Source organism: Corvus moneduloides, chromosome 19 (assembly GCF_009650955.1).
Source record: "Corvus moneduloides isolate bCorMon1 chromosome 19, bCorMon1.pri, whole genome shotgun sequence".
In the NCBI taxonomy this organism is placed as follows: Eukaryota; Metazoa; Chordata; class Aves; order Passeriformes; family Corvidae; genus Corvus; species Corvus moneduloides.
This window is the reverse complement of record NC_045494.1, coordinates 7,985,151-8,010,714: the sequence shown is the minus strand read 5'-3', so window position 1 is coordinate 8,010,714 and position 25,564 is coordinate 7,985,151. Positions and strand designations below refer to the sequence as shown.

Here is a 25,564-nt window from a genome sequence, read left to right as displayed (position 1 = left end):
AAGAGTTGAGGTTGCTGAGTGCCCCAAAGCAGCCTCCTGAACTCATCTTCCTTCTCAAATCTGATCTTGACTGCAGTTTCTCCAGGAGACAAGCCCTTGTCCAGCAAGGTAAAGCAGCTGGCCAGGCTCACTGGGGGCATGTGGAGGCTTTGGTATTCATCAACCCCAGTGGTCTCTGGAGCAAAGGGTACCCATCAAATCAGGTTGCAGGTACTGCCTGCCATTATTTGAACCTGGTGTCTTTTTTACCACTCTCTCTTGGAGCTTCTGTGAGCTGTGTTATCTGAAGAGACATGAGGCCACTCCATCCATGCCTGCTGAACCCTGAAAAAATGCTGGAGCTGATTAAAGAGGCACATTCCCTCTGGAGATGGGGCTCCTTTGAGCAAAGGAATGTAGGTCATGGTTAAGTATATAAAATGAAAAAAGACTCCATTGTAGTGGCAGCATTTCACCATAATAATCCAGTGAGGTCCTTGCATGAATAGAAAACCTGTTCTTATATATATGCTATTTAATATGACTCATTAAGCAAGCCTAATGAAACAGCAACATGAGCCTTACTAAATGCCATGGCACATACAATCCTTAAGGCTTTGGTGTTGGCATCCTGACCAGTTCATCCTCCTGTGTGCCATGTTTTCCCTGTCCAAATCATAATTCTGCAGTGTCAGAGCCCAAGGCCAGGGTAAAGGAGAGCAGGGAGGTTTGAGGCCCCGTTAAGTATCTGATAGGATAAAGGTAGCATTGCAGCCATGGCAGTCTGAGCCAGGCATGGAGCCCTGGGGTAATGAGAAATGAATCCAAGTGGAAGAATTAAGTGGGATGGAAGCTGGCTGTGTGTGGAGAAGGAGGTACTCTGTGGTCACTGCTTGATTCTGCTGCAAAGGTGTGTGTTGTAACATGCAGGGGACCACCCAATGCACACCTGATAAGGGCTGTATCCCCCAAAAATTCTGACAGGAAGATGAGGAATGTGTGTCAGCAGCAAGCCTCAGGCTGGTGGTTGTTACACAGATGTTCATGATTGAGGACTTTTCACTAAAGATTCTACTGCGTCAGGTGCTTTCTGGATTTTGTGCTAAGAACACAGTGGGTCATTTCATATTCCTAGCAAAAGTGTCCCTTTTGTGGCTTTTTCTGTATACACAACATACTTTTTAATCTTGACAGTATCTTGAGTACATGGGTAGATACTTGAGTGCCGTTTTCTTGGCATATTACTGTCCCCAGTTTAACAGTGCGCCTGGTTTTTTATAGGTACCATGTTCAACCCCAGTGCTGCTGCATTTCAGTGGCTGATGGCACAGTACCTTGCATATGCCTGCAAAGCTGAGCAACCTTTTTCAAGTAAAAATCACTGTTGTCAGCATAGGAGTGTCCTGGCAGTGCCTCGTGTGGCTTGGTTAGAGTTGCTGCTGGGGGTTACATCTCTTGTTCAGGAGCCTGCCACATCTGAGTAGTGTACAGTGGCAATTAATGGACAGGGGCAGTTTTAAGGAGGAACTTAGTTTGTGTGTTTAATTAGGAATGACAGGCCATATAATGCAGCCTAAGGTTTACCAGCCCATGGATCCTTCCCAGAACATGGCTGGGGCTCAGCACCTCGGAGCAGTTCTGCTTACGGTTGTGCTAATGCTGTTTAGTTCATGCCATGTGACTTTTCAGCAACTCTGAAATCTGCTGTCCAATCATTCCTTTCCTCAGTCACAGGCGTGCAGCTTTGTCCCTGTTTCAAGGCTTTTCAGGACAGTCCTCACTGTGGAATTTTGGCAGTGCTGGGTAAAGGCAGAGTTCAGTTAACCTCCATTTTTCAGAAGAGGAAGAGGAGGCAGAGCACTGTGCCAGCTGTCAGGGGAGCAGAGCCCTCTCAATCATCTTGCAAGGGTGTTTTTGTAGTGTTTGCAAATCTGCTCCACCTGTGTTTATGGCTCAGTGTTTCACTGGGGTTGTGATGAGCTGAAATCCCTCTGTTATAGCTGAAGTCATTAAAGCGAAGAACGTGTTATGTATATGGCACATAACAGAGTCTGGTGTTAAAGCAAAATACCCACTTACCTGCTGTGTATGTGCATAGCAATATATCCTCAAAAAAGGTAATTTTAGGAAGTAGGCATCAAGTGAATTACAGTTCCAGGAAATATGGGGCTCACTGTCAGGGATAACAGGCTTGGCTTAAAAGGTAAATTTATTTTGCAGAGGAGACTATTGATTAGTTGTTCACCAGACTGTTTTTATTGTTTGGTGTGTAGATGTAAAGACATCCAGATGTACAAAGCATGCGCTTGGAGTCAAGCCACTACAGGGACAGGGATCGGTGGCTTTGTAATGGATTCGCTTTATCATTTGTCCTTGGTATTTTTTCTTCTTGGTTAAGATATTTGCTATTAGCACAGGTACAGTGCAAGACTCCGTATCGCATCTGTGCTAGGACCTGGTACCTTTCTGCTCTGAAAGGTGCTCTGGATGCTTTCTTTAGAGGGGATAAAACCTCTCACTGCCTGGCCACGTGGCCATTTGGAGGCAGAGCTGCTGACTTTGGGCAAGCAGACTTTTACCACTTTTTGCTTGTGCTGTCTGGAAGTGAGCACTTACTCCTCCAAGGGCATCCTCAGTAGAGCTGCTTACATCCAGTCAGATTACACCTGAGAGAGTCCAGCAAGGCAATGAAGGTGCTTTAAATCAAAGACCTTGGCTCATCTCAGACCTTAAGCTCATCTGAAGGAGGGCTGGGACAGACAGGAGGGGAGCAAATGCACTTGGTAAGTGTGAAGCATATGACAAAGTTTCCAAGTCAAACATGACATCCCCCAATGCTATTTTATCATCTTCTCTAACCAGCTCTGCATTGAAATACCTTACAGGTAATGTTACTGTGTGGTGTTTGTGACATTGGGCAAGAAGACACTAAAGGCATTTTCCTGCTAGGAGCAGCTTCCTGATCTATATGCAAGGTGAAGGATGCAGCAAAGCATCCCTTAAAACAGTTTTAAACCCCAGTTTGGAAAATTCTGAGGCTTTAGTCTTTTACATTTATGGGGAAATAGTCAGCTCTAAGGTGAGTTCTGCTAACAGTCAATCTCCCCTTGCTTGCCTGTAAGAGGTGACCTTTCAGAAATGTTTTTAGTGAAGGGGCAGTTCTGGGTCTCTCGGAAACACTCCTCGTGTTAAAAATGGAATATTTCACAGCTTCCTGGTTGGTCTAGAAGTATGTTACTCCCCTGGGGACTCTTCGGATGCTGGGTCTCCTAAACACAGAAGCCTTCCTTGGAAACTGGATTTGAGTATCCTGGGAAATATTTTTTCCCAGTAATTTGTGATTGCTCTATAGCTGTTGGGCTGTAGAGCCCGTGCAGAGCAGAGGAGCATAAAGATGTATTCCTACAGGAAATTTGTAGCTGTCTGTATGTTACCCTGGTGAGGATTAATGCAAGTGGAAAGGATTTTGCCTTTAAAACCTGTGTAAAGGAGAACTTAATAATCTGCCTTCAAGCAGGTTTAGAATGGGAACTGTGTGTACATTGTACAAAACCAGGGAACATCTGGCTTGATTGCTCCTGTGGTTCCTGTGCCACTGCTTTAAGTGTTTGCTTACACCAGGGGCTTGGTGAGTTCTGTGAGCCATCTCCAGATGTGCTGCTTGGTTGCTTAGTTCCCAAGGAAGAGATGGGGAGAAAAGAAGATTCCCCAGGCTATAACCTTGAATTATTGTCACTTCAGATATGCTGCTGAATAACTGAACCTGTGGAGTAATGTGGAGAGGAGAGTGGTGTTTCCGTGCAGTTGCTGGATGTTCTGCTAGGCAAATGCTGTGTTGTCTCAGGCTGCTGGCAGAAATCTGGAGAGCTTACAGTAAATGGTTTAGAAGTCAGCCAAGAAAACACCTGAAGGCAAAATGATACAGGAGTGCTGTATGATGACATTGATGAGTTTTAAATATGGTGTTGGAAGCTTTGTGCTCTGGCTGAGATGGGAAGGAAGAAAAAGTCAGTCCAGTAGACTCATCTGTTCTAGGGGGGAGAAACAAGGCTTTGCTCCAAGGGTATTAAGTCAGACTCTGCAGGGCTTTTATATTTCTGTCCCTATTGTATCATAACTGTCACCAGTTCTTGTTGAGATTTTTCTCAGATTTATTGAAAGGAATTGAAGGTTGGTTGCTTGCTTTTGTATTATAGAGTGCACAAGCAGGAGGCAGTGAATTAAACCTGCTGTGGCTGGGAGATGTTTTAGTCTTCCCCCAGCCATTCCGCAGGTGGTGGATCCACCCCTCACAGAAAGGGATGTCACAGTGCAGAGGTTGCAGAAATCCAGTCGTTAAATAACTGAGCTTCTGTAGCTTGGTGTATGGATTCAGTAAGGGCTGTTCCTCCTTTTTGTAATGGCCAATACAGCATTTATGTATAGGGGGGATAACTGAAACTCTTTCAGTGAATAGAAAATGCAGCTGAGGTTTTTTGGGCAATGATGCAATTGTGCTGCATTGTCCCAGTAGCATTCACACACTCTTCTGCAGTGTGAGCTGGGGGAGTGGCTTTGCTGTTTATCAGAAATAAATGCATGCATGGGGTACCCACACTGTCACTGAAATTTGGGTGGATTCTCTCTAGCATTCCAGAAGTTGCTTCAGCTGAATGTAAAGGCTTTGATTTTTTTTTTTTAAGCAATGTCTGACTTAACTGTGGATACAGCTGGCTCAGAAGGCGTGTTATTTAACAGGAAGCCTTTGCAGAATGCTTGCTCTGCCTTGGAGCAAGCATTGGCCGTTGTACCTCTTAAAGCAGTGTTTGCCTTTGCTCTGTGCCAGGAGGGAGCGAGGTGACCCCAGACCTCTGCCCTGGCTGTGGCCCCACGAGGAGGCAGTGCCACTGGTTTCCTTGTCAGCTAAATTTGAGCGTCCCCAGAGTGCTCTTAATCACTGGCTGTGGAAACTGCCCCCAAGGCCAGCCTGAGCATCCTGTATTTGTCAGCTAAGCTAGCCAGGTCCTGATCCGCCTCTGGAATCCACTGCCCTCTCTCTCCTCCTCGGGCTGCAGGCAGCCTGTCTGTCCATGCAGCGTTCCTCCTGTGTAACAGAGCATTAAGGCACTGCAGTGTGCTTGGGGAGTGTGTTCTGCATGTGAGATCAACCAGGAATATTTCTCCAGGGGGATGCTCTGATTCCAGAGCAGGCATGAAACTCAGAGAAGGTACAAGGGAGGCTGGGCAGCTTCATGCGCTCGCTGCCTGGGATTGACTTGAGAATGTGGCATGACACAGCATTTGCTGTGCTTTCAGCTACAGCTATTTATACATTGCTTTTCAGGGTTACTTTGTCTCCTCTAGGAGATTCTGTACTTGATAAAATAATCTTGCTCAAGTTTATGGAATTTGCTGAAGTTCCTAGACTTATTTCAGTATTTTGGCTCTGTGGCAGTGCTCTGCCTCTGGATCCAAACAGGGCTGAATGTGAGGGAATTTTTTCTTTAAGATATGTCTGGATTCAGTCCCCTAAAGTAATTTGACCTGCAGAGTGGACTTGCACTGGGTCTCATATGTGAACTGAAACAGGCACACCAGGGATTTAAGGATAACACGCTAATATCTTCCCTCCTTCCTAGGAGAGAAAATTGCAGCAATTGTGAAACATTGCTGTCTGTGGGGGAAGGGACTCCTGTGAGGGTGGTAGTGGAGGCTCTGGGTGAAAGAAAGGGAAAGGAGAGTGGGCTGTATTACACTAACCATCCTGTGTCAACCTCCTACGTTCGGGTGTCGCATGGCTGACATCCTATCAAAGAGCTCTGGCTGTGTCCAGAATTTTAAGCAGCTTTATAAATAGTGTTGCTCAAACTGCCTGTGTGTGCAGAGACTGTGAACGACTGGGGTAGACCAAAATATTATTGGTTTAATTTTTGAACCAGTCCAAAAATGGGAGCAAGAAAGATTAGAAACCTGAAGTGTAGAAACACCCGTGGATTATCTCCTTCCTCTGCAATGCCAAGCGTACATCTGGGGGGTCTGTGAGAGAGGCAGCGTTGCTGGAGATGGCAGGCTGTGAGACTTGCAAGGCATGAATATGTGAATCTTTTTAAGGCATCTGAAACCATTCTTTCTCTCCTACTTGCCTGACGTCTTCCTGCTTGCAGGTTATGCTGTGTCTGAATAATTGTGAACAATTAGAAGCTAATTTAAATGGCTGGTTTGTATTCACAGCAGCAGCAAATGAGCTAACCAGCTGGAAAGCAGACACGGTGATTTTCTGTTGATGTGTCTCCCTCTTGTTGTTCCCTGGCAGTTTTTGCAAGGTGGATTTTTTGCTGTGGGCTAATAAGGAGTTTCTCCTGCACGCTGCTGACCTGATTGCAAGGGGAGGGAGGATGCTTTGTGCCCTAGCACAGAGTTGCCAACAACCCAGCAGAGTCCAGTTTGGCTCAGCAAAAGAGCCCACCCTGGTTTGCTTCAGGAATGTGGAGCAAAGGAATATTTTTTGTGGATACACTCTTTATTCCTACTCTCAAATATATAGAAAGGTGAGGTGCACCTGTTGTGCCTCGGTAATGAATTGGCCAGCAACAGTCACGCAGATTTCCTCACAGCATCCTTTTTGTCCTCTGGAATGGCAGATGGAGGTCTGAGCAGCCCCACTCTTTCCTCCAGGCCTGGCAGTATGCCCCAAATGTAGCTCAGAGTGGCCAGTGACTAATTTCTGTGCCACTGATGCTGTCCAGGTGGCATCCCATTCCATCCAGGTCCAGCAAGAACCTGGAAAACCTGTTGCATAATAATTGCCATCTACCTCCCAAGGCAACAATTTGAGGAATTCTTTTGCTTCAGGTAAATAAAAGAGCTACTGGACAGACTATTTTTGCACACAAGGAGGAACACAGCTTAATTGGCAAGTTAAAACAGTGGGCTGGTGGGAATCCTGGGAATCCAGACTGGAGGCTGAAATGGGATTCTCTTCTTCCTGTCACACTGGATGGTGTCAGCATCCGTGTGAGTGTCTTCTCAGGGGATTTTCTTCTAGCAGTCAAATGCATTTCCCTTAGACCTTATGGGATGCTGCCAAAAGAGCAGCACAGCCATTGCTTTCACCTGCGTGGTCAGGTGTTCACCAGGGTGTCTGCAGCCATTCCTTAAGTCCTGTTGGAACCAGGCGTCTCCTGACACGCTGGGCTCGGGGCTCTGTGGAGCTGCTGGGCTCCTCACAGCAGTTTTCTTCCTGGGGATTGCTGGCTCTGATCTGTCCTTTGGGTGAGGCTTTACTGCGGGAGCGTTGAGGCAGCCTCTGTGAGCAGTGCTGGCTGATGTACAGGCATAATGCTGTCCACGTTCCTGCTTACTGCTCCCAACCAGCTTTTCCCGTGCCTGTAACTCCGGTCTCCTGCGGTTTTCCTCAGGTAACAGTGCCATCTGGTGCTGGAGCACTGCTCTTGGTCAAGCCTTCCTCAAATACTTAGGCAGAGGTGGTAGGAGAGTATTGCTTTTGATCAGCCATCGCACTGTAAGAAGATGGGAGGGGGCGTTCTGTAATAATCTGTAATAATCTGCTTTTGGGACATTGCACCTGACGATGATCCTTTTGTCTTTTAGCAGTTGATGTTCCCAAAACTGCTGTATCTAGAAGACTGAGTACATGAGGCAAGAACTGTAAACACTGAGAAGGCAGATAATTTTTTACTATAAACTGCTGCTAAAAACTAAAATCCAACATTTAGATTAAATCCTGTAACTGGTGACATCTTTGAAATACTCCCCATAGGACTCTAAGTGACTTCCTAGTCACTAAATCTTCTCTTGAAAGATCTTTACATATTTTCTAGTCATAGCTATGTACTTTTAAACTTTACTCTTCTATATCTTTATGCTGAGCATCATTATGTTCATGCTTTCTGAATAATTTTTACTTTATTTTTTTATTTTATTATTTTTATTTCCTTTAAAGTTTTGTAAACCTTTTTGCACACACAGGGTTTGATTGTGTTCCCAGATGAAAGTCCTGGTTATTGGTTGATGGCAGTGGGTATATGGAATGTACTGTTTGAACAAACAGCACTTGATGACAAGGTTGGCTAAAGTCAAACTCTTTCATAATTTTTTTTCTTTGGGTACCAGGTTGTCTTTGCTGCTTTACCCCTTTTTCAGGCGTTTAACCCAGGCTGACATATGTGGGTTGTGTGGTGGTGGTCAGCATTTACACACCAGATAGAAAAGTGAGGCTGAGGATACTGAAAAGCTGAGAGTGGCTGTTGTTTATGCAGCTTTGCTTGTCTACTTCCAGGATCCTCCTCTCTCCCAACCACATTCTCTCTTCTGGGAAATGCTCCCAAACTTACTTCTTTTCCTTTAAATAATAACAACCCAGTAACCTTCCTGTTGTCTTATCTTCCTTCCCTTGAATTACTGCCTTGTACTTTGTTTTCAGAGTGGTGCGTTCACCAGGCCAGGCGATCTGTGTTGTAGTGTTTTCCAAAATGTCATGTAAATATGCAGAACCACAGAAGTGATTTGTTGCCAGTAAAATAAATAATACTTCTTGGACAAGGGAAATCCAAGTAGAAGATTTTTTACTTAGCAGAAGGTTTCTGTTAGAGCCAGATTCTTCTGCTCTAAAGCACAGCATTTACCCAGGTTATAATTAGTGTGAACTTTTGTTTCATCCGATGATTTGTTCAGACTTTTTAACTGAATTCCACCTCTTAGAAAAGGAAAATAGAATCTTTCAGTGTCTTTCTGCCAGAAGGCTCAAAGGTGATATTTGTTAGGAGGAGGGGAAGATCCTACATTGTTTGGTTGTGACTGAAGGACCAGAACTTTGCTGTGGAAGGAGTTTTGTACTTTATTACCAAAAAATAATGTGGAGGATAAAAATAAAATAAAAAACAATAGGTTGTGTGGTCAGAAACATGGTCAGGAACAAAAATAGCTGTAAGTCCATTGCAGGTAGATGTGAAAATAGGGGAGACTCAGGGATCTTCAGCCTGGAGTTGGAAGGGACTCAGTTGAGTGACTTCAGGTTTCTGTGTCTCCATAATATGTCATAAAGACAAATTACAGAGCTGTCACTTTGTCTTACGAGAGCTGCAGGTCCCCAGGGAGGCTCTGCGGCATTGGGAGATTCAGAACTAATGACACAGCTGCATTTTGAAGCTGCTGTGTTACAAGCCTCCCTGCACCTCTAGCAGTGTCAGAAGGGAGTAGTGATGTGGAGGCAGTGATCTGGTTCTCATTTTTCAGCTTGCCTGGTCTCTTGTGGGTGTTGCAGAGACTTCTCTGCTGCCTGCCATGAACTCGCTTGGTGTTTACTCAGTGACTACATGATGGCAGGTGCTGCCTGGCTCTGGCAGCCCTGGATACAATTTGTGTGTAATTAGATAAAAAATCATGTTCCCTTAGAGCAGGGGGTTTAGAGTTTTGTAGATGTTCAGCTGGTGACAGGCAAGTGTGTTTTAGAGCAGTGTGTGCTGGCCTGGGGCTGGAAACTGCTGTGTTCATCCCTACCACTGATGGAATCTTCATGAGCTAATTAGGAAATTCTGCTTCAGGCCATGCCTCTTTCTTGTTTCGTGAAAAAATGTTATGTTCAAACTGCAGCATCAATCCACAGTAGTTTGCAGGTAACAGGCACTACTTGGGGTTGGCTTAGTGGTGAATCTTAGCTTCTGCTGCTGTGGATGTGCTGAATGTTGGATGATTGGCAGATTCAGAGCTGCTGGTTGCATGAACAAAAGAATTGTAATCTGTGATCAGGTGACTGCCTGCAGGTAGAGCTGCTGCGATACAAAGCTGTCTTGGTTTCATCTTAGCCTCTGTGAAGTGTTTTAAAGCATTTATTTCAGATCAGGGGAGCATTTTAGCACCCCCCCCCGCTCACGCCTGTTCTGTCCTTCCTGTGCCTGAAGTTAATCATCAACCTGACCTTTCACAGAGGGGTGTTTTGCACTGCCCAAAGCAGCCTCATGAACAAGCTTTTGGACTCCTGCACATAATACAGGAAACAAAGATCCTGTTCACTGTCCTTCCCCTGCTTTGACCAAACCAAATGGAACTGTGTGTTCCTGAGTCACTCAAGGCTTTTGAGAGTTAGTTCAGTTGTTCATATTGAACAATTTTTTTAATCTCCTGATGCAATTCCTAAGTAACTCCTAAATATTTTCTCCTTTTGTGATTCTTTGAGTGCTTTCAGATGACAAGCAGTATCATGGTATTATGAAAATACGGAATGATGCTAAAGTAAAGAGGTAAAAATCTGTGTGCCTACAGGTTGCCCAGAGGAGCTGTGGCTGCCCCATCCCTGGATGTGTTTAAGGCCAGGTTGGACGGGGCTTGGAGCAACCTGGATCCCTGCCCATGGCAGGGGGTTGGAATGAGATGGTCTTTGAGGTCTCTTCCAGCCCAAACCATTCTATGAATTAAAGGTGTGAGTTATGTGGCAGAGCAGCGACCAGCTCTGTTGTGTGCTGGTGTTGGAAACCACATACCACTCTGGCATTTAATACTTGTGCAGGCAAAAGTTGAGACCTTGCCCCAGAAGGGTGTAGTTCTTCTGTAAGTAATGCAGGAATCTCCACAGCCTCCTGTCTCCAGCAGATTTTGAATTTTTTGTCTGGAAGAGCCACAGACTACTTGTGCTTGCCATGTAGGAGTAGCCAGGAGGTGTCACAGGCAGAACTTTTGTACCAATCAGTGCAAAAGATTTATTTTAATATTTTTGCAGCTGCATCCCTCAAGGGTTGTTTTTAAAACCCTCTGTATTGTGTAGCTCATTGTTCAGCTCTTCTGGGTAGTAGAACTTTAGTTCTCAGGAGTCTTAAGTTTCTAGTAGTCTGTCTTCAATCCCATTCTCCCATCTTTCTTTCCCATAAAAACCCAGCATGGTTGGAAACCTCCAGTTAGAAGTGAAGCAACATGTGGCACTTCAAATGTCACAGTGTTAACCAAATGTGAGCTTCCAGGGGATTCTCTGCTGTTGCTTCATCTTCTCTCCTCTTGCTTTTTGCAACTGCTCATGTGCCATGCAAGCTGATCAATGTAACAGAAATCTTTCACGGGAAGTGAACTTTGGATATGGAACATATTTTTCCAAGATGTGATGCCATTGGTGATGTGTTGATACTGAAAAGATATTAAAATATCTTGGCTTCAGATCTTCTGGGTCATTGAATTTCTGAACCTTTGTCGTCTGACTTGGTGTATTCATGCTATATTTGGACAGCTGACTTGCTTTTTTAGACACCTCATCTAGATTGAAAATAAAAACAGCTTGTGTTGAGTTGATTGCTACACTACTGTTTTAGCTGAAGTGAATTTGGGTGTGTACTCAGACCTTAGAGTTAAAAAAAAATAAGAACTGGGGGATGCTGAGTTGGGTTGGCTGCTGCCAGTTGTGCTCCCTCCTGCCCACTTCCATAAGCACCCATCCCACAGCCATTCCAGCCAAGGCAGCTCTGGAGCTGCTTTGTTTTCTCCTAGTGCCTGGGGCTGGAGCTGGTGGTGGCCAGGAGCTGCTTCATGTAGTAAGGAGGTTTCCTCTTAACCTCCAGTAAGAGCCTGGCAGTAGTCCCAGGCACAAACCAGTGCATCTGGTGGAGATTTCCAAGTCACAGCTTCAGGACTGGAGAAAAGGATTTATTTGCTGTCAGGTTTAGAAACCAGGCATGGGAACATGCCTATGGTACATCGTGTCCTGTTTCAGGTGCTGAGAGACTGTCCAGGTCTTTCAAAATCCTTCCAAGGAGCCTGTCTGTCAGCACAACGAAGCAAGGTTTTACCCTTCCCAGCACCAGATGTTTGGATTTAGCTTTAACTGGTTATGGAGCGTGGTACTGAGGCTTGGAGAGCTCTGTGGTGCCACGTTACCTGTTGCTGCAGTAGTTGTTTTCCCTGTAGTTTGCTCTTAACCTGTGGGTTTTCTTCATCTTCTGAGCGCTGATGTTGCAAGTTCCCATGGCGGCTTCCAAGCTCTCAAGTAGGTGCTGTCCATGTAAACAAAAATGCTTATGTGGGGATTATAGGACACTGACAGTCCTGGTGACCCTGGAGGAGTGTCCCAGGGAGGGGATTAATTTTTAACTCCAGAACAGATTTAGATATTGACTTGCCAGGAGAACTCTCCAGTTCAGTTTAAAAAAAAACCTCCATCTCTGTGAGTCTAAAGTTCTAACTGTTGATGTTGGACAGAAATCAGGTACCTAGCTCATGTCTCCTCCATCACAATGTTTGTCCATTGTCACAAAAAGACAAGTGTGACATGTTTTCTATGGATAAAACCTTGGCTTGACTCAAAAGGAGGCCATAAAATGGTAATACATCTGAAAGGCATTATGATTTTTCCCCTCACACTTTCTTAGTCCCGTTGAGAGAATTCAAAAATAGCTTCACGAAATTGCAAGTAATTTCTTCTTTTTAACTTCTTTTGTTTACAGTTTTAGGCATAGAGCCTGGGAGCAGTGATTTAAATGAGATCAGTTTTACAAGATGTACAAAGGGAGGGTTGGGACCTGGGAGATGGACAAGTAGCCCAGAATGAATAGAAGTGACAGGTCTGTGCAGGTCACAGCCTGGCCTCCCTGCCCTCATGGTGGCCACTACTGTCCAAGTCCTTGTTTAACTCAAGAGGCAGAAGCAGCTTTCATAGTAGATCATTCACTTCTGACTCAGTTGGATAAATGTCTCAACCATCATACAGCAGTTCAGGTCAACGTACAGAGTTTCATCTCCAGCGTTGTGCTTTCCTCCTTTTTTTTTTTTTTGTGGTGCCTTGTATTCTCATTTTTACGAGCAGTTACCACTGTGTGTGTGCTGCTTTTTCTCCTCCATCTGTACGAGCTTATTTCCAGAGCTCTTGTTTTGGAGGATGGAATTTGGAATGTGTCTGGAATAGAAAGTGGTGTTGTCACCACAGCGATTGCGTTGGAGGTAGAGGCTGTGGGATCACATTATCACCTTTGAGCAAATTTTATTCTTTATTGGTCAGAAGTTGTAGTTCTTTAGGTTGGAAAAGACCTTTGAGTTCAACCCAGCACTGTTGAGCCCACTGCTAAATGATGTCCCCAAGTGCTACAGCTGCACACCTTTTAAATTGCTCCAGGGATGGTGACTGCCACTGCCCTGGGCAACCTGTGCCAGTGCTTGACAGCCCTTTTGATGAAGAAATCTTTCCTAATATCCAGTCTAAAGCTCTCCTGGCACAATGTGAGGCTGCTTCCCCTTGCCTGGTTACTTGGAAGAAGAGTCTGATGCTCACCTGGCTACAACTTCTATCAGGGAGTTGTGGAGAAGGAAGAGGTCTCCCCTGAGCTTGCTTTTCTCAAGGCTGAGCCCCCCCAGAATCTGAGACAGCACTGGCCGAGTGTGAACTTTAACACTGTGAGTCGGCGTTGGCAGCCTTTATACTGCATCAGGTGCCCTCTTCCACAGCCAGAGTCCTCTCTGTTGCTGGGCAGCTGAGCAGAAATGTGGCTGTAAAACCATGACTGATCCGGGTGAAACGTGTGCTCCCAAATCCGTGTGTAGTGAGTGTCTCAGTGCCAAGGTCTCCCGTCCTTCCTGGTGTCCCAGTACGGGTTGAACCTGCAACACAGAGCAGTCAGCTCCTCTGAAGGAAGGTGTGTCCTGGCATATTTGAGACTGACCAACCAAGGACTGCAGGTCGATGCATTCAGGTTCCCTTCTGTGTTTGAACTTGTTCCCAGCTTCTAGTTTTGGGATGTTTGGAGCAGGGGACAGTTTGTCCATCCCTACCTCCTGTGACAACATTGCCTACCTGGAGTGCCATGTGGCAGTAGCAAACCAAAATGCTGTTTGCAGGCAGAATTGCACCTTCTGTTTCTCCTAAAGTGGAATACCAAGACTCCTGCCCCATGCAGAAAAGAAACTATGTGGGAGTAGGAAAGGAAGGGATGTGCTGGCAGTAAGCATGAATGTGTTGTCCTTTCTCTTTTGTTGTTTAAAACATTCTGGGGGATGGTGACACCAATAGCTGGAGCCTGTGTGGAAGTGGTTTTGTCCACTGTTGGGTACCAGTGATGTTACAAGCAAACCTGAATTGCTAATTAGTGAATTTAAGCCCTGCTTTAGGTATGCAGAGAGTGACCAGGGATTTATGCCACTACTGAGTACCTCCAGTACTCATTTTGTTTGGATACACACCAACCAGGGCTAGCTGTCCCTATATCAGTCTCAGCAGCTCCTATATTATTTGCCACTGAACTTCAGCAGTGATTGTTGCTTATTTACCTGCCACAATACTTGGCGTTGGTGGCTAGTTCAAATCATTGAAGTAAATTGCTCTGGTTTTGAGCCTTGTCAGAAGGGAGTTGTTGGAGAGGCAAATTGGCACCATATCTTGCATATGTTCAATGGAGTTGAGAGGTTAAACTCAGGGAGTTACAGTGGGAGTTCAGCCCACCCCTGCCCAGGGATGTTTACACCTCACTGCCAAATTGTTTGCTAAAGTGAGGATCCAGTTTTCTATCGCAGACATCTCTCTCAGCCTCTGCTGTTAATTTAAACAAACAAAACCCAAACCACAAAGACTTTGCTTCAAATGACAAGTTTGTAATAAAAAATTAGGCAAGTGGATGAAAGCAGAAAGCTCCCGAGGCTTAATGAGTTCATGCTCAGTGGAAATGTCTGTCCTCTCCCAGTCTGCCCAGTTCCAGGTGTGAGCCCTGATGGCTCCCTTATTTCATTTGAGGTGAGATGACTCAGCTGAGAAGGGGAACATGGTCTTGTTGATTCTTGTTCTTTATGCAGAAAATCAGAATTTGTGTACCCCTCCTGCTGTGTGGTTTGAGAGCATCATCAACCCTGCTGAAGTATCAGGTGTTCTCCAGATTGCAGCTGGTGCCTTTTGATGAGTAAATTTGCTGTAGAGCTCAGGCACTGATTCAGTGCTGAACACCAAGAAAGCATCTGAATAGCAAAGGAAGTAAAAGGGGGCCAGAGCTATTCTGCCACTTCTTTTAGCAGTCAAGGCCCTAAGGAGCATAACTGACCGCAGGCTGGGTGTGTCATCCCTCTTCACCAGGGTAAAATGTGTGTGCAGTGATGAGTGTCTTTGGTTTGCCTTATTTAACATTTGTAATAGTGAATTTATTTTTTAAAAGGGCAACACAAAACACATATTGCATTTGAGGAGGGAGCCCAGCTTGGCATACAGGAGCATGGGACTCCTCAGAGCATCTCTGGGAAACTGCTATTTCTCATTCTTGGGGCTCTTACTGATGTACATGGTTAGAACAAAAACCCAGCCATGTTAATACTGCCTTTCATAGAGGTAAATATAGCAGCTGAGCTGTGAGGACCTATTTTAAAAGTGCTTGTGCCACAGAATTCCCTCAGTGCTGAGGGAGGGGGCTGTCCATCCCATTGCTCTGGGTGTAACAGAGGACAGGAGGAATGGCTGAACTGTTGTGTTCAATGACAGCCATTCCAGCTTACTCTGGTCGGGTTTCTTGTGGGTTTTGACAGTCTTTCGTGACAGGACAGACCTGTGAGGTATTTATTGTTGATGCTGGCATTCTGCTTACTCCTTGGCTTGCTTTTCCTTGCGACTGAGACAGGTGGGTCTGGCACATGAAGCTGAAAATAGCTGTGCTGCCTTTAAAAGCCAAGAGACCTGAAAATAGGTTAAATATAGTCCCCCTGTAGAGAAAGCTTTATACTTTGCTTTGGGAAGAATTTGTATGATTGTATTATTGAGGAAGGATCACAAAATGGGAATGCTGCTTATTTACAGCTTCTGTGATGTACCAATGTTGACTAACCCAAATATATTGCTGCTGCTGCTGGGTAACATTGAATCATCTTGATGGTCTGGGTTCTTCAGAGGCTGCATCATAGAGAACAGTATGGCTCCGTGATGTGTTGAAACATAATGCATCAATTTAAGCCCTAATGCATTTTGAAATGAAAGTATCATCATACACTTAGAGCTGTGCAGCGAGAAAACTTCAGTTACAATACCCAAACTGCTGCTCACGCTTGAGTACTTACTGGAATGTGAATGTTGCAGCCCGATTCTGGATTTTAAAAGGCTGCCTGTAGAGTACTTACTTTAACAAATAATTTTAGAAAGCTGTATAAAAATTCATGTCTATCTATATATCGCAGTGGGATGTGGGAGGCAGTGAAAACACTTCTACAATCTGGAAATGGGCTTGTGGGCTTCAGGTTTCCCACTCCAGTGTGGTTCTGACTCCAGAAGTTGGGTCTAAAAGCCTGGCTGGCTGGGTCTCTTCCTCTCTTACTGAAAAATGCAATCAAGAAGATGATAAATACTCAGGTGCTATGGTTTGATTCCGGATCCTGTTCTTGGAGTATAGATTTGTCTAATTTAGTAAAGCAGGCTGTAAGCCAGGGAGTGGGTTAGGATGAAATGCTGACAAAGCACAGTGGAGTTCAGGCTGGGGATGAACAAGGAAAAGCCAGGAATGCAGCAGTAGCAACAGGGTGGGCTCTGAAAGTGAGATGTGAGAGAGGCTCTGTCCCTGGTGGTGCATTCATGTGGCACTTCCCAGAGCACGGGGGGTGTAATTAGTATGTTTGCAGGGCTCAGAGTGATGTACCAATGCAAATAACTTCTGGACCACTGAAATGCAAATGAGGCTTCTCCCTGTTCAGCAGAGGGAGATTTTAGCTGAGTTACTGGGAGACTGAGCAAGCCTGAAATTGGAGTTCAGTCTTGTGGCCTCCCTTAGGACATCATCCCTCATGTAGCATTCCAGTGTATTCAGTGGCAGCTGCACTTTGTAGTTTTAAGCTTGTTGAAAACACTTAATGAAATAGCTTGCAAGTAGTCTTGAGGCCACTGAAACAGCTGGATGAAGGGCCACTTCTGGAAGGGCATCACTTGGTTAATCACTGGAGAGTCATCAAGTGATACGTTCCCTGGTGCCCACAGGTCTGTGTGAGCTGCTCTAGGGTAAGTAAGGATGGTCCGACCACATCCTTTGTTGCCAGAATGAGCTCTTTGCCAGCAAGTGCTTTAGCAGGAGCTGGAATAAGCAGTGCTTTGGCTTTATCCATGGTCTTATTGATGTTTCATTATGTGCATAGACCTGAGAGCTTTTAAGTGCAGAAACAGCCATTTCTTTTCCTTTTTTTTTTTTTTTTTTCAAGATAAGTGCTTGCTGCAGTGGATTTGTCACCTATTCCCCTGCCAGCCAAGACTTCTTACTGTACAGGACCTTGCTCATGTGTCCCAGGCCAAACAGGCTTTCCATAGATATTTGGGAGTATCTTGGGTGAAAAGCATGCAGGATGAGACACAGAGCTGTGATGTGTCTTCTGTACTACATAGACTGGATGTGGGTAGGAAATGATGCGTGGTGCAGGCAGAGGAAGAGAAGAGGAAGACTTGAGGGGTTGAGTGAGTCAATGTCTGGACCCTTTTTGATGTGTCTGCTGACTTAGAGCACAGTTGTGGATGGATCCCCTGGTTGCTGATGTCAGATCTGTCAACTGGATTTGGCAAATGTGCCAAGGGGATTAACTCTGTGTATGGAAGCGCCTCAGAATCCTCCGCTGCAATCCTCCTCAGTCTGGAGGGCTGGGATACTGTGCATTTGTATTTGTCATGTTATTTCTGACTGAGTATCATCTGGGGTCACTAAAGCAAATCTCTCTTTCTCTCCTTAGCTGAAGCTTGAAGATCGCTCAGTGGTCCCTCGAGATGTGGTCAGACACATGAGCTCCAGCGTAAGTGCTTTTTTTTTTTTTTTTTTTTTTGTCTCTTTTTGACTGTGATACTGCTGCATGGATTTCTAGGACTTGCCAAATTGCCTGGATGGAGCTGGACAGTAATGCTTTGAGCATGTTCTATTTTTAGGTTGTTGGATAGACTTAGCTGCATCCAGTGAAAATGGAATTCTGCTAAGGCTGCCTCTCTACAGTTGGATATCTGCAAAGGTCTCCTGAACAAGCAATCCCAGTCATGGTCAGGGAAGGAGACAAGAAGCCTGTCTACCCTGCCATTCTTAAAGTTTTACATTAATCCATTCTGAGATGTGGGGACAGTGGACCTGCTCTCCCAGACCTAACAGGGAGGTTGGAGTGGGGGCAGATCCCAGTTCTGCTGCTTGCCTTTGCCTCTTTGTGTGCTCTGGTAGAGAACTTAAAGGGAATATATTCAGACACACCTCTCAGTCTACAGTAAGCAGCATCTTTTCCAGCTTCTCCCAGAAATACAGCAAACCCAACACTGCTGGAGCATCCAACACAGCTAGGTGGACAGAAAGCAAGCTGGTTCTTAAACAGCAGCTGAGAAGTGTTGCCTTTGCTCTTTCTGGATGCTGTTCTGTGTCCCAGCCACTCTGTTGCAGTTGTATGGCACTTGTGCCTATCGGAGATGTGTGGGTTCGGAGTTTGTATGGGGAATACTGGGGAGGTGGTTGGGTATCGATGATCAGATGGGATGTGCTCTCTTTAGGAGCTCAGCAGGGTTGGTGGTTTCTTGCTGTGGCTCAGAGCTAACCTCTAACCCTGAGCCATATGGCCCTGCCATGTGCTTGCCTCTACCTTCTCTTGACTTGCTTCCAGCAATGTGGCTACCAAGGCTGTGATGAAGGAAGCAGCTGGCCACTAACTGCTGTAGTTGCACCACATGGTGTGCAGCCTGGTGCAGGGATAGAGAAAGCTATTCTCTGACCTGGCTGCCTTGTTTGGGTTTTTGTGGTTTTTTAAATGAAGCCTTTTTTTGTCAATTAGTAAAAGTAAACCCACCCCTTTTTCACAGAACATTACAAAGGAAAAAAAAAGGGAATGAAAAGCTTGAATGATAATTTGAAAATTGCTGAAGCAAAGTATTTCCTCAAGAAATTTAATGGTTGTTTGAAATGGAAATTTGAAGTCAAGATATCCTTCTAAAACTGCAGCTCTATGAAAGAGTTCCAATCCAAAACAATGAACGGGTAGAAAATGGAATTATCAGTTGTTCACAGTGTTGTACCTGGCACAGCTGGAGCATTCAGTATATTCTTCTCACTCAGGGGGATACTTTGAGTCCTATCTCTCAATTGTTTGCTATCCAGTGCTTCTTAAATTCATTTTAAGCTTTCAGGACAGCAGGTTGTTCTCCTCTTGGCAAACATGGATGTGCTGCTTTTGTTTGCAATTTCCATTCTCATTTGAGCAGAAATTGGCTCCCCTGGCTTGCTGCACATGTTTTGGTATATATGTACCCAGCAGTTGTCTTGCACATTTGTTTTTGTCCATTTGCATGTTCAAATAATGATATTTGCTTGACCCTTGTGGCCAGTAACTTCATTTTTTAAATTAATGGAATGGTGAGATTGTAACTCAATTTCTTACCCTCAAATGTTTTAAATGTTAGTGGTGAATTGAACAATAAACCCCTTTTATCCCAAAGAAAACCTTCACCTGCTAACAGATATATTCCAAAAATTACAGGAGCATTTAAAATAGAAAACCTGCAAGTGTTAGCCTGCCAAATTCAGGATGTGGGATGGTTGCCCTGCACCAGTTGGCCTGGCAAATGGAGAATGTGGAATTTATTCTGTATTCAACACAGTCTTTTAGGGCTTGTTTTTAACCTTGAGCGGGAAGGACTTGAAATCCTCTGTTCCTCAAGAGAGGAGAGCTGACTCAAATCCATGTGCTTCTCATCGAGCACTGAGTGTGGGGAAAGACTGCTTCAGGGGGAAATGCATAAAATGAGATCATTTTCACTGAATACAGTTGGGCCTGAAAGTCTAATCCAGCTGGATGAGAAGCAGGAAAAGTGGCAGAGTTAATTTTTCCAGGTGATATGCTAATTTGGGGAAAAGGTAAGAAGTAGGTCTGTAATCTGTCAGACACCTGGATTTTGTTGCTTCAAAGGATGCTGGGCTATGCTGTCCCTTTTAAACAAAGGAGTAAGGGTGGTGTAAAGATGCTCTTAGAAAAGAGATTGCTGAGGGAAAGAGTAGAAGGATGGGAGGTAGGAGATACGGGATTGAAGGCTATGTTTCCAGAGCTGCTGCACTCTGGGAGGAGAGTTTGCTGTTCTGCCTTAAAGCCTTGTCTCTGGTGGGGAAGGAATCCATTCACTGCTTAAATACTCAGTGTGGTGCATGATGTCAGGGTACCAGAAGCAGCTGGAAGAAGGTCTAGGGAGTGCATTTAATTGTGGAGTGAGTGGGGCTTGAACCCATCAGCTCTCCTCACTCAGTTCAGTCCCCTCCCTTTTCCAGTTCTGCTGTTGGGGTTGATGGAAATGGATTTTTGTTAACAGAACTGTGAAATGTCAGCTGGTTTCATTTGGCCCCTCCCTTAGTGAGATCAGCTAATGAAAGGATGGGTGTGTTTGAGCTGTGCCAGGCTGAGGACCTGCCGTGGAAGATGAGACAAGTTGGCAATGTCTCTTTTGGGGACTGCACTGCTGAGTGCTGCTATAAACTCGGAGTGATTCACCAGAACCCCTCAGCCTGCAAATCTGCCTCTGTGCAGGCTAATGTTTCATGTGACAGGGAAGTAAATAAACTCATAATAAAGGAAGGTTCAGTGGCATGTGAGGGAGGAGAACTGTGACTCAACAGCCCTGTAGGTCCTGGGGTTGCTCACAACATTGATTTCTGCTGTCCTAACCACAGACAGGGCTCTGCACTTGCTCAGGCATTTTATAACTGGAAGGAGAAGCGAGCTGAGCTAAACCTGTTGCTTTTGGCCATGACAAATAGCACCCAACTGTGTTAGGTGGGAGGCACCTTTAGGGTGGTGCAGGTACCTTCTCCGTGGGGAAACTCCAAGAACAGACAGAGGGTGTTGGCATACATCAGTGACTCCAGTCCTGGTTTTATTGCTTGCTATACTTTCACCATCCATTAAAGGGATTTTAGACCAAGAGACAATGTGATCCACAGAAATCACAGGTGCTGGATTGTATCCTGTCTCAGAGCTGCTGTCATGTTGGCTGCTGATAAAGGAAAAATTAATTCTGAAATGCGCAGTGCAGGGCAAGGAATTTGCTTCTTGAGTGTTTTTTGGTTCTGACTAACAGACTAAAACACAGGGCCTGAACTGCAAAGCACAGCCAGAGGATGGTGTGGGTATACTTACTTTAGCTTACTCTGGAGAAAAAGCAGGGGAGGTGGCTGTGCTGTAGCCTGGAGAAGCTGTGGGTTTGTTGAGCAGGTGCCACTTCTGAGCAGACCTCACTCATCCCACGGCTCAAATCGTGCTGGCAGCAGCTGTTGTGAAGCCAGTGTAGTTCTGGCCAACCCTTTTCAGGTGAGAGTGATGGTACAGCTCTGCTGGGCTCTTTCCTGGCAGCCTGTGCAGGCAACAAGCTTAGCTGCAGTCTGTCGTGATGGAGCTGAAGCTGGGAAAGGCTCCCTTTGCTTCCCAGCCCTTCTGGAAAGGAATGGGAGTGGTATGTGGAGCAGCTGGAGGGAATGAGCCCCTGCTGCTTTGGGGTCTGCCAGCCTGGCTCTCCCAGCCCTCCTGGCTGTGCTGGCACAGCTCAACCTGGGGCAGGTCCTACTCTCCCATTGTCTTGGAAGCCTTGGGGCTGCAGAGCACTGGGCTGGTGTGGTGTGAGGAGAGGACTACCAGCAGGCAGGTGGAAAGCAAGCCAGCTAAAAGGGCTGAGTAGTCTGTCCAGGAATTACCCAGGACTGTCTTTGCTCCAACTGCTCATCCTCAAGATGAAACTGAATGAGTTGAACACCAGCAAACTTCTGAATTCCCACAAGGGCTGCCCAGGGCTCTTTGAGTGAAAGCCCTGACTAAAAACTTCCCGGGGTTGAAAGAACAGAACTGAGCAAACAAATCCACTTCTTGCAGGATATAAGCCCTTTGAGTGTTGTGCTCAAGTTCTGCTGGAGCAGAGACCTTGATGTTTGAGATAAGGACAGCTCATACCAGGGCATTTGCCATGCTGGCCCTCAGTCAGCTTTGATAATGGACTTGTGGTCTTTAATAAATAAGAATATCGATTGTCCCAGCTGTCAGGAGGCCCCGGCAGCTGCTGCCTTTGACAGTGTTTGGGTTAGCAGCCCTTCCTTGAAGGCCTCCACCATATGTGTGAGCAACGTGCACATTGTGTGCTCCCTGCCAAGCTGCCCCCAGAAGGCTCCTGACAGCATGCCTTCTTTTCTTTGGGACAAAAAAGATTAAAACTTCGTTAAAAAGTGAGAGAGATAATGACAAACCATCTTATAATTAGACCAACTGTAAATTATCTGGCTGCAAACCTTGAAATTTGACCAAAGGTGCCAGATTTTTTTTTTTCAGTATGGCACAAAATAAAGGCCGTTTATACTGTCCTGCAAAATTATGTGAGTTAAAGTCACAACAGCTTTAAAGAATTTCTGTTTTGTTGCTGATCTACCCCTGCCTTTGCTGACTGAGCAGTACCTGCACATTGGTCCTGTGGAGCTGCAGAGATTCACTCAGTTGAACAGAGCAGGGAGCCAGGCAGATTATAAAGCAAGTAAATACTAATCACCTGATTTAGTAAGGTCTTATTTGACCAGGTGCAGGACTCTCTGCTTTAGCAGCCATTTCAAATTCTAACTGAAAGACTTCTAACTGGGAAGAAAACACTACAGGTCTGTAATAGTGACCTCACCTTCTGAGCTCTCATAGTGTTTTGTGAAATGCCCTTGCAGAACAAGGACCTGAAGGGTAAGAGGGGTTTAGTTTTAAAATTTATTTGTCTCTTCACTTACGACTTCTACAAAACACATACATCTATCTGTATGTAGGACCTCCCCTAGGTAACAAACCCTTTTTCCCCTTTGTGTTTTCAGGACAGTCAGTGTGGAACTGTAATTGACGTCAACATTGAGTGTGCTGTGAAGCTGGTGGGAACCAACTGCATCCTTTACCCTGTCAACAGCAAAGACCTGCAGCATATCTGGGTGAGAACACAGCCAAAATCCACATGGGAGCCAGGGCTTGGTGGTTTGGAGGGATGCTGCTGTACTTCAAATCTGTCTTGAAGACGAAGCATCCATGTTGTGCAAGATGCATCTGCAGCTTGGTTTTATTTTAAACTTGCTGCAAGCAGCCTCCCTGGGAGAAGATGATGCAGCATCTCCTCATCTCCCCATCTGTTCTGTGTTTCTTATCAGATTGCTGAGACCAAATTGTTTTGAAGGGCTAACTGACATTAAATTCTGTGAGAACTTCTGCACTGAGTGTGGAAAGCTGGTGTAGCAACCTGACCAGGGCAGCCCAGAACTGCTGAGCTGCGACACCACTGCTGTTTAAACAGGCTATAAAAGTGCTGAGATGAGTCAGGCAGATTTCTGTTAAGCTGGAACAGTCTCAAACATATCTGGTTCTCTCTTTGAGTGGGTAGGTGATTTCCAGAGACCAGGTGGGGTAGGATTTCATCGTTCTTTTTCCTCTGAGAGAAAGAAAATTGGGGAGTAAAGAGCAGGAATGTCGTAACTCATCCCAAGTCACAGCCTGTGGGAAGACAGTAGGATGTGTGCTCCTCTGGGATGAAAAATTAGTCTTAGTGATGAAAATTGGCTCCAGCTACAACAATTGATATTTATAAGGTTTTGTTTCCTGTTTTCATCACAGCCTTTCATGTATGGTGACTACATCGCCTATGACTGCTGGCTGGGCAAGGTCTATGATTTGAAGAACCAAGTTATCCTCAAGCTCTCCAATGGTGCCAGGTACTTCTCTCCTTCCTGTGGAAGACTGTCCCCTCTGGCTTTCACAATCCTGATCTGTTTTATGAGAACAAGAAACAGTTTGGGCTTCATTTACATAGTGATAAGTTATCTGCTTGCATAATCTTCAGATGAAGAGCAAGAGAACACATCTTTCTCTGAAAACATTGAAAGTCATTGACAGCCCTCTGGAAAATCTGTAGTCTGAAAGGCGACAATTTTTTTCAATCCCAGCAGATCAGTGCTCCAGAACTAAAGCACACTGGTCTTTAAACTGTGCTTCTCCTCTGCAAAAGTAGCTGTTTAAGATGGGTGGTTGTTCCAGACTACTTCTCAGTAGGAGTGCCGCAGGGGGAATTCTTACCTTAAAAAAAGGGTCTGTGAAATTCTGGAAACTTGCAGGCTAGTGGTTTTTATCACAGATGAAAAAGCAGCCCAAGATAGAACAGCTGTTCTTTTTCACTGAATTTTTTATAAATGAAAACACAATCCAAAGTCTAGAGAAGGATTTAACCAGAGATACTGAAAGAAATATTTGGTGAAATTTCTGCAAAGCCAGCAGAAAGATCTGAATTCTGTTCCTCTTGCATGTGAGACAGTGACTTGTGTGCTAACCCTTATGAATTCACTACATCCACTCTGCTACTGTGGCCTGTCTTATCCAGCAAACTCTTGATGCAAGGGAAGGAAGGAACCAGTGGAGGGCCAAGAGGCGTATGGGCCTGGCAGCTGGGGAATAACCCATCTGTCTTGTAAATTGAGTGTTGACATTGATGTTTAAAACACAACAATCAAATCCACAATCCTGCAGCCAGCTTTGAGCCTAGGAGAAGTGAGTAATGTGAGATGATTGGTGGATGCATCTAAGAGTTTGACTGTGTTACTGTGCAGTTAACCCAGGCTGGAAGGTTCTTAGGTGTATGTTAAACTGGGAGTGAAAAATAGCCACACATCTCTATCTGTAATGCCTGCAGTTACTGGTGCAATTTAAAACCTTGCCTGGAATCTTGTACCAGCTCCTGCACAGCTGTGGAAAGTGAGGTAACTTTTTGCAAAACCTCTTCTTAATGAATCGTTTGAAATGCCACCAGAACTCACTCTGGAAATGAAGCTATTACTGAAGAAAATATGCCCAAGTTGCCTTTAGTTCCCAGCATGGTGTGAGCAACAAATGGGACCTTTGCAGCAGACAGATCTTGTCCAGCACCCAGCCTGTTACTTAGCTTGGTTTTTTACATGCTGAATGTGACCTTTAGATACCTTTAATGCTTTTACAGCTTGTCTATAACCAGTTTTTCTCCGGACCATAAAAGCTCAGTGATGCACTGCTGGGTGCATGGCCAGACGTGCTCAGGCAGTGTCAGTCCCTCGGGTGCTGTTTGCTTTTGGGGTGGATGGCTCTGGGAATGTGACAGTCTGTCTCCTGTCTGCTTTCCAGGTGTTCCATGAGCACGGAAGATGGAGCCAAGCTGTATGACGTTTGTCCCCACGTCAGTGACTCGGTGAGCAGCTGGGTCTCCTGAGAGTCCTTCTGATCAACTTTGTCTTGGAAACTTCTTTGTGCAGGAGGGAAGGAGAAGGCAAAATTTGTAGGCATTTATTAATCCTAAGAATTAAATGGTGTATCACAAACAGTAACAGTTTAAAGGTGATGTTAGTAATGAGCAGGTTTTGAGGAGGTTTTACAATGAATACATCCAACTGATTTCTGTGTAAACAGCTTGTGTAATATGCTGTCAGATGGCTGGTGTCAAGGCAGTTCACTCACTGCTCCTTCTATCTGCACATGCTTCTAAAGGCTCTTACTCCATTTACTGCTTTCAAAAACTGTTCCTCTTCTGGAAAAAGGCATTTTGTTTAACAGGTGTTCTGCTAGAAGCAGGTTTTCAGATCATGTAAAATAATGTCTCTTGTTACCGCAGTCCATGGCATGCTTTGAATGGAGCCCTGCCACC

The 25,564-nt window shown here is 45.2% G+C and overlaps 1 protein-coding gene across 2 annotated transcripts in view; it reads left to right on the top strand.

Moving 5' to 3' along the window:
• Nucleotides 1-25,564, top strand: part of UBE2O (ubiquitin conjugating enzyme E2 O) — a 62,384-nt gene that overhangs the window by 15,734 nt on the left and 21,086 nt on the right. For both annotated transcript variants that reach the window (XM_032128785.1, XM_032128787.1), the window contains exons 2-5: nt 17,620-17,679; nt 22,731-22,841; nt 23,515-23,612; nt 25,048-25,111. In XM_032128785.1, coding sequence (XP_031984676.1) covers nt 17,620-17,679; nt 22,731-22,841; nt 23,515-23,612; nt 25,048-25,111 — 333 coding nt within the window. The remainder of the gene's footprint in view (nt 1-17,619; nt 17,680-22,730; nt 22,842-23,514; nt 23,613-25,047; nt 25,112-25,564) is intronic.